This window comes from Bison bison, unplaced genomic scaffold (assembly GCF_000754665.1).
Source record: "Bison bison bison isolate TAMUID 2011002044 unplaced genomic scaffold, Bison_UMD1.0 scf7180017864302, whole genome shotgun sequence".
NCBI lineage: Eukaryota > Metazoa > Chordata > Mammalia > Artiodactyla > Bovidae > Bison > Bison bison.
This window is the reverse complement of record NW_011494874.1, coordinates 1,762,203-1,770,901: the sequence shown is the minus strand read 5'-3', so window position 1 is coordinate 1,770,901 and position 8,699 is coordinate 1,762,203. Positions and strand designations below refer to the sequence as shown.

At 53.7% G+C, this 8,699-nt stretch overlaps 1 protein-coding gene across 1 annotated transcript in view; it reads left to right on the top strand.

The window, feature by feature from the left end:
• Window positions 1-8,699, top strand: part of DYNC1H1 (dynein, cytoplasmic 1, heavy chain 1) — a 62,185-nt gene that overhangs the window by 40,404 nt on the left and 13,082 nt on the right. Inside the window, exons 44-54 of the mRNA XM_010851418.1 lie at window positions 1-50; window positions 1,006-1,169; window positions 2,088-2,217; window positions 4,219-4,352; window positions 4,814-4,928; window positions 5,027-5,188; window positions 5,319-5,533; window positions 5,616-5,820; window positions 6,811-6,984; window positions 7,085-7,204; window positions 7,372-7,492. Coding sequence (XP_010849720.1) covers window positions 1-50; window positions 1,006-1,169; window positions 2,088-2,217; window positions 4,219-4,352; window positions 4,814-4,928; window positions 5,027-5,188; window positions 5,319-5,533; window positions 5,616-5,820; window positions 6,811-6,984; window positions 7,085-7,204; window positions 7,372-7,492 — 1,590 coding nt within the window. The remainder of the gene's footprint in view (window positions 51-1,005; window positions 1,170-2,087; window positions 2,218-4,218; window positions 4,353-4,813; window positions 4,929-5,026; window positions 5,189-5,318; window positions 5,534-5,615; window positions 5,821-6,810; window positions 6,985-7,084; window positions 7,205-7,371; window positions 7,493-8,699) is intronic.

Below are 8,699 nucleotides of genomic sequence, written 5' to 3'. Positions count from 1 at the left end.
ACGCGGAGCCGCTCACCGCGGCGATGGTGGAGTTCTACACCATGTCCCAGGTGCGCGGCCTCCCTGCCCCTTCCCGGGGCTGAGGGCTCCGGGAAGAGTCGGAGCTCCTTGTGGAGCTCCTGCTCAGCGCCGAGGCTTCCTTCGGAGCCCTCATCAGGTCACTCCTCCAGCCAGTACCGCGCCCAGGCGCCTCGTCTCCCTTGTTATGCTGTCCCGGTCCGGCCCGTGTGTGCGTCTTCATTCCCTGATGAAGCTGAGACTGGATGGTGCACTTTCTAAGCGGGTGTGCACACTTCTGTCTCAGCAGACCCAACCCGGGCACGTGGGTCTGCACTCACTCTTCCATGGTGTTTGTGGTGACCAGGTGTGGCCACCACACTCAGGCTGGACCAGTTACACTCCCACCACGGCGCCTCATCCAGCCTTGGAAAAAGGCTGATTCAGACCGTCTTTGCTCCTTAGATGAGCAGAGGTGCTTCTCATGGTTTTGATTGGCCTTCCTCTATTAGCTTCTGACAAGGGCACCTGCAGGAGAGCTGCCAGTGTTCCACTGAGGCATCATCTGGCTTAGAGTCCTGTGTGAGAATGCACTTGTCATGTTATTACAAATGCTTCAGACTTTGTATGATTGCAGCCTTTTACCTACATGTTTTAAATAGCATGAAATGTAAACTTTTTTCTTTTTCTTTTTGAGATAATGCTTAGAAAAGTTTTCCTTCAGCTTAGGGAGTACATTTTTTAAAGCATTTTTATAAGAATTTTTCTGTAGTTTTATTTACTTTGATTTTTCTCAATGTAATAAGATATAATTTCAACATAAATTGAGCACTTTGGATCTAACTCTGTACTAAATTATAGTTCCAACATTATCATTTCATTCTTAAATATCGCAGGGTATAGATTCTTTATTTTTAATATAAACGTGTTAGGCAGTATTTGCCTTTGCTACTGCTTTTCTTGTCTTGGGACTTTACATGGAACTTGGTGTTCTTTTTGTTCCCGCAGGAGCGGTTCACTCAGGACACACAGCCCCACTACATCTACTCACCCCGAGAGATGACCCGCTGGGTGCGGGGGATCTTTGAGGCCCTGAGGCCCCTGGAGACGCTGCCTGTGGAAGGGCTCATCCGCATCTGGGCACACGAAGCCCTCCGTCTCTTCCAGGACAGGTGAAGCCGAGGGTCTGGGTAGCTCCCTGCTCCCCTATGTTGACCCCTGAGCTAGAATCTGCACGTGGCCTGCCTGCCCCCTGGTAGAGGGGAGCCTCGCCTCTGGTGATTGATCACGGCCACCCCCTGTCCGGGATCTCAGTGCTGTGACTGCCCTGCTTGGTTACCTTTGGACCTAGGGCAAGGCATTTTAGTTCACCTCTCTCCCTGTTGGGTGGGCCCCACGCAAGGTCAGAGTACAGAGGTCACAGGTGATTTCAGTGCCTTCTCACTAGGCCTGGGGTGCCGTCCTGTAACCGTGAGCCCTCCCTCGTCCTCAGTCTTGGCCTCTCATCAGGGGATTTGCAGCTGTGTCTCTGGGGCTTTGGTTTTTCTCTTTTACCTGTTAACCACTTGTATCAAGTGTAAGCTTTGATCACATTTATCACTTGTAAGCTTTGACTTTTCCTGGTTAAGTGACCAGCACCAAAGGGAAGACTTCCTGACAGCTGTAGTTGGTATTTAGCATGGATCACAGGAGGGTCTGTGGTTTTAACCAGTGTGTCAGTAAAAGGCTGAGTCTTTTTATCTTTTAAGGAATCTTAAGAATTACTGACTTTTAAAAATCAGAACTTTTTCCTTATATTGTTTATAGCTCTGTACAACCTTTGTTTTATGACAAATTCTTAGTTTCCCTAGGTCCTGCTTTGTCATTCTTATTTATTTTTCTTTTATTTTTAATTTCATGTGTTTGAGCACTCCACTGTAACATCTACATTCTGGATCACTTAAGGCATCTTGAGTTCAGATTCTTTGGTTCTTCCATTTGCAGGAAATGAAGGTTTCTGGTAGAAGACTTAACGCCAGGCCTTGGAGTAGCCCACGGCACCCTCAGAGCCGGGTGTTTCCTTAGCGCGGCCTCTGTCTTTTCCCCTGCAGACTGGTCGAGGACGAGGAGAGGCGCTGGACCGACGAGAACATCGATATGGTTGCCCTGAAGCACTTTCCCAACATCGACAAGGAGAAGGCCATGAGCCGGCCCATCCTGTACAGCAACTGGCTGTCAAAGGTGACGCGCTTGCACCGTGTCTGCAGTCTCCTTTTTTCTGTCCTTTCAGTTAGGATCAACATCTAATCAGAAACGTCTTTGACTTGCATTCACTGTAAAGGAAGGTATGGTTACAGGCGTGATGTTGTTCAATCGGTCAGTCGTGTCCAACTCTTTGCAGCCCCATGGACTGCAGCACACCAGGCTTCCTTGTCCATCACCGTCTCCCAGAGTTTACCCAAACTCATGCCATCCAACCATCTCATCCTCTGTCGTCCCCTTCTCCTCCTGCCTTCGATCTTTACCAGCATCGGGGTCTTTTCCATTTAGTCAGCTCTTTGCATCAGGTGGCCAAAGTATTGGAGCTTCAGCTTCAGCATCAGTTCTTCCAATTAATATTCAGGGTTGATTTCCTTTAGAATTGACTGGTTTGATCTCCTTGCAGTCCAAGGGACTCTTAAGTGTCTTCTCCAACACCCCAGTTCAAAAGCATCGATTCTTTGGCACTCAACCTTTTTTATGGTCCAAGTCTCACATGACAGAGGCGTGATGGGCTGCAGGATTGTAGCTGTGGATAATTTAGGGCAGACAATCCCAGGAGCAGGCTGCTCTGAGAGCTGTGGATGCTGACCACCAGAAGGTGTGGTTCAACATGTTTGCATTAAAGGGAGTCTTTGCCTCACCTGCTTTTACTTTCCTCACAGTAAAAACAAGGCATTGTGGGTAATCTGTGTGCAAGTGTTCCGTGTACTGAGATCCTAGGCAGAGTGGACGTTTCCAGAATAGCCGGGAGTTGTCCTTTTCTCAGAAAGAGAGCAGGGCATCTTAGAAGGTTGCAACCTTGGCATGCCTTTCTTCAGCAGGCAGTGCTGACTTGGGCCCGAGGACAGTCTTCGTTTAGGAGCTCAGACTCGTAGGGTGAAGCAGCTCCGTCTTGGGAGGGCTGACTCCGGCGTGGGGGCTCAGGTGAGTGTTCACAGGCCTCCATCTGGGTGTCAGGAAGGGCGTGGCAGACCTACGGCCTGTGGGAAGCACAGGCATAGAAGCAGGAAGAACAGCGAGTTTTGTGCAGTGTTGCTGCTGCTGCTGCTGCTGCTAAGTCGCTTCAGTCGTGTCCGACTCTGTGCGACCCCACAGACGGCAGCCCACCAGGCTCTCCCGTCCCGGGGTTCTCCAGGCAAGAACACTGGAATGGGTTGCCATTTCCTTCTCCAAACGCAGTGTTGCTAGAATGTCCTGTTTACTTCCAGGCTCTAGATACTAATCCTGTTTCGTTCACAGGCAGCATCTTCTACCAGTGGCTTGTCTTTTCGCTTTGTTTATAGCATCATTGGAAGAATGAGCGTTCCTAACGGACTGTCATTTAAACCCTCAATCAGTCTGAATTGAGTTAGCACGTGGGGTTCCCCGAGTGCGTGTCCACGGCCTGGCGCTGGGGCTCTGGGTGGCTCTGTCACTTGGGTTTTTGCGGGGCCTCTTACAGGGCTCTGTCCTGCTGGCTGGTTCGTTCATTGCTCTCTGGGCTAAAAACCACGTGGTCATGATCATGGCTGTGAATCTGCCTGCTGGGACGACAGTACCTCACTCCTGGTTCTTCTCTGGGGGGTCTTTCCATTCTGGGCCTTTCCTCTTCCAAATGAAGTTTGGAGTTGGCTTGTCAAGTTGTGCCAGTGTGACTTCCACCATCCACCACTGAGTCTTTGGGATTACACTGAATCCGCTGGTCGCTTGTGAGGGGCTGGCGTGGTTGCAGTCGTGTATTTCTCCCTCCGTGACTGTGGTGTGTCTCTTCATTTACTGACACTTTCTGTGATGTCCTCAGTGATGTTTGGTTTTCTCCGTAAACATTTTCCGTGTCTTTAGATCTCACCCTAGTTTACTTCCATTTTTGTTGCTATGTTGTAAATACCTACTTTTGTCTTCTTTATGACAGTTTTCAGCATGTAGAGATGTGATCCACTTTTCTGTAAGAACTAAGGTGGTTTCTTATTAGTTAAGTGGATCTTCCCTTCTTTCCTATAGGACTACATCCCAGTAGACCAAGAGGAGTTAAGAGATTATGTCAAAGCCAGGCTGAAAGTCTTCTACGAGGAAGAGCTGGACGTGCCTCTGGTCCTGTTCAACGAGGTCTTGGACCACGTGCTCAGGATTGACCGGTGGGCTTTTGGTTTTTGCAGCCTCACCGCTCACCCACACTGCTCTCAGTTTAATGGTGGGGGGAGGGCTCATGCCTGGCCTTGTGCTGGCCTCCTCACAGGGCCCCGTGCCTCCGCCAGCAATTCCTACTTCTCCTCTGAGTCCAGCTGTACTGTCCCCAACGTCCCCACTAAGCAGAGCCTCATTCTGCCTCTCCAGGCTCCTCCCACCTGCCTTGGTTACGGCCGCTTACCCTCCTGCTCGAGTTGTCAGCGTGTCTGGGGACAGGGCCATGTCTTTTTTGACCTTTGCTGCCTCACTGGCAAGTCACAGTTGCTCCACGGATGTTTAAAGTACAAATACAAGTTGAAATGCACTCCAGATATTGTAGAATAGATCCTGAAAAGTGTTAGGATTTGAGTGTCCAAGGGGGAGTGGAGCATAAAAGCCTCAACCTGCATGCCTTCTGATGATGTTCCAGAATATTCCGTCAGCCTCAGGGCCACTTGCTTCTGATTGGCGTCAGTGGAGCGGGCAAAACCACCCTGTCGCGCTTCGTGGCCTGGATGAACGGGCTGAGCGTGTACCAGATTAAGGTAGGTCTGCCCGGAGTCCCTTGATCCCCACAGTGGATCCTTGCTCATGCACACAGCTCCTTGGGCGAGAACAGAGCTGACCCGCCCCGCTCCTGCAGGTCCACAGGAAATACACGGGCGAGGACTTCGATGAAGACCTCCGCACGGTGCTGCGGCGTTCTGGCTGTAAAAACGAGAAGATCGCGTTCATAATGGACGAGTCCAACGTTCTGGACTCTGGGTTCCTGGAGCGGATGAACACCCTGCTGGCCAACGGCGAGGTAACCCCTGATGTGCCGTGCGGGTCGCGCTCCGTGGTGCGGGCTCTGAGGACCAGCAGCCAGCCGCGCGGGTCGCGCTCCGCGGCGGGGCTCTGAGGACCAGCAGCCAGGGCGCTGTCCTGTCTCCCAGGTGCCCGGCCTCTTTGAGGGAGATGAGTATGCCACCCTGATGACCCAATGTAAGGAGGGGGCCCAGAAGGAGGGCCTGATGCTGGACTCGCACGAGGAGCTGTACAAGTGGTTCACCAGCCAGGTTATCCGCAACCTGCACGTCGTCTTCACCATGAACCCGTCCTCTGAGGGCCTCAAGGACCGCGCGGCAACCTCCCCTGCGCTGTTCAACAGGTACGCCCACTGTGCCCGGCTCTGCTTTCCAGGGGCAGGCCCCGCCCTCGGGAGCTGCTCTGAGACATGGGCGTCTTTGCAGGTGTGTGTTGAACTGGTTTGGGGACTGGTCCACGGAAGCTCTGTATCAGGTTGGCAAAGAATTCACCAGTAAGATGGACCTGGAGAAGCCGAACTACATCGTGCCTGATTACATGCCGGTCGTGTACGACAAGCTGCCGCAGCCGCCCTCGCACCGTGAGGCCATCGTGAACAGCTGTGTGTTTGTTCACCAGACTCTTCACCAGGTGGGTTCTGTCTTGAGGTCATGGGAGAAGCGAAACTGACCACTGTGCTGACTGGAACTGAGCTGATGTAGAAGTAGCCCCAAGGCACCTCGGGTCTGACATTGAACTGTCGCCTGGGAAAGAGTGCCTGGTTCTCGCCTGCTTCCTGCCTCTGCCAGCGACGCCTCACCTGCTCGGGGCCCAGCTGCATGTCCTTGGGCCGTCTGGCCCCCTCCCCACGTTGACTCCATCTGACCTGTCTTGTGGCCTCTTTCCAGGCCCACGTCCTCCCCTGGCGCAGGGGCCATGGTTTCTCTGTGAAGGGCCAGCTGGTTGGTGTTTCAGGCCTCAGGGTCCCTGCTCGGCCTCCCGCTCTGCAGCAGTGGTGCGAGAGCCTCGTGGCCGTGAGCGAGCGGGAGCCCCATGTGCAGAGGCCACCCTGCGGGGCGTGACCTGCTGGCCGCTGCCGGCTGCCTCTCCGTGAGCTCTCTGTATCAAAGGAGTGCAGTCTGCCCCATCAGAGGGGTCTGTGAAGAGCACTCTGACCTGCAGGCATCCTGTGGGCCCTGCTCTCCCGCTCCCGCAGGCCACCTCCAGCGCTCCCTGCCCTCTCCACACCTCCCTCCACCTGCGGGGACTGGGGATCTGCCTCACCCCTCTCGGTGCCGTTTCTTATTTTGGTTCTGCTGAAAATCAGCGGAAGGTAGAGGAGACGCACTGATGCCTGTGTAGTGACGACTAGTGTTGGGGGTCTTTTCCTGGGAAGTACACCCCTGCGGCCACCAGCACCACCCTCCTCCTCTCGGAGAAGCAGGAGGAGAAAGCTCCGAGGTGGGAGGGCTTCTCGGCGTCTCACGGGAGGCAGCCGGACCCGGTCTCGAGTGATGGGACTCCTGAGGTCTGGAGCCATGCCACCACATCACACCAGCAGAACGGTCTCATTTTGAGGTTAAATCGCGATGTGTTGAGGCTAAATCACGGAGAACTAACACAGTCGTCATGTTTCAAAAGGCGAACGCCCGGCTGGCAAAGCGAGGAGGCCGCACCATGGCCATCACGCCGCGCCACTACCTGGACTTCATCAACCACTACGCCAACCTGTTCCATGAGAAGCGGAGCGAGCTGGAGGAGCAGCAGATGCACCTGAACGTGGGGCTCAGGAAGATCAAGGAGACAGTCGACCAGGTGCGCCGCAGCGCGAGAGGCCCTCGCTGGGGGCACCGGCCCGTGGGTGTAGGCGAGCCCTGCGCGTTTCTGTTGCCCTGATGTGGCTTTTGCTCCTCAGGTGGAAGAGCTGCGTCGGGACCTCAGGATAAAGAGCCAGGAGCTGGAGGTGAAGAACGCAGCGGCCAACGACAAGCTGAAGAAGATGGTGAAGGACCAGCAGGAGGCCGAGAAGAAAAAGGTGCCGCTTCCTGTCCCGGGAACCGTAGCCTGTGTGGGCCGCCCGTCTCCGTCTCCCGGGTTTGTGTGCGCGTGTGTGTCCCAGGCGGTGTGAGGAGTGCTGTCTAGGGTTTCATTCAGCAAGTTAACCAGTGCTCACCCCAGAGCTGAGCCATGCTTTGTCTCTAGGTCATGAGCCAAGAAATTCAGGAGCAGCTGCACAAGCAGCAGGAGGTCATTGCAGACAAGCAGATGAGCGTGAAGGAGGACCTGGATAAGGTGGAGCCGGCTGTCATCGAGGCCCAGAATGGTGTGTGCTCGCCGCGGGGGCCTCGCGTTGGGGAGGGCGGGGGGCAGCAGGGCTCCCCGCAGGCCCCGGTGTTGTACATCCCCGAAAGCATCAGTGATAGGTCTCAGAAACCTCCTCTAACTACTTCAGACTGTCCTCATCTCTGAAAACGAAGTCCCCGTGGAGCTAGTCCACTTTTCCCATGCACGCATGCCAAGGTGCTTCGGTCGTGTCCAACTCTTTGTGAGCCCATGGACAGTAGCCCACCAGGCTCCTCTGTCCATGGGATTCTCCAGGCAAGAATACTGGAGTGGGTTGCCCTCCTCCAGGGGATCTTCCTGACCCAGGGATCAAACCCACGTCTCTTACATCTCCTGCATTGCAGGCGGGTTCTTTACCGCTAGCGCCAGCTGGGCCCTTTTTATGAGAAAAAGTTAACAAGATAAGTTTTTCATCAAAACATTCTCTTAACCTGGTAATGATTTCCTAAGTACACTGTTTGCAAATCCTCGGCTTGAATTCCATGTAGGGATGTCATGAAGCATGCAGTTTTGCTGTAACTGTTAAGAGTGTCGTGGTCGAGGCCGGCAGTGACGAGTCTAACACCGGCAGCCTCCTCCCCGCCTCCTCTTGCACCCCGGCTGCTGGGACACGTGCAGGAGGAGATGGTGACGCGCGCCCCTGTCCTTGTCTGCCCCGCACCGGGAGCGGCCTTCACCCCGGCCTTCCCGCCCACCAGCCTCAGACTTGTTTCGGGTCACCTGACGGCTTGTAGTCTTCACACCACAGAGGACTGGCGGTGACCTTCCAAACTGTGGGTTTTCATTGAGTTGGATTTGGATGAGGATTTCGGTCTCACCTGCCAAATGATCACTTTTGAAAGTGCTTTAATGGAAGTTCAGACTGAAAAACGCACGCTTCTGCTTGTGGAGCATGTTGCCAATGTTTTGAACTGTTAATTCCACATCTTCAGCCAGCCAGGAAAGACGAGTACTAAAGTGTGGACTGAAGATATCTTTGTTTAATGGGTGTAACATAAATGAGCAATCTCATTCTTTAAAAGAGTATTTACATCTTTACAGAGGTAAAGGAGTCAGGATTTGTGAGGCGTTTGTGCAGATACTCTCCATTTTCCAGAACGTGGCGATCTGGGCTCAGCGCCGGAAGGTCTTAGTAGTTGTTTTGGCCGCTGCAGCTACTCCAGAGGGTTCTAAGACAGGCCGTCCCA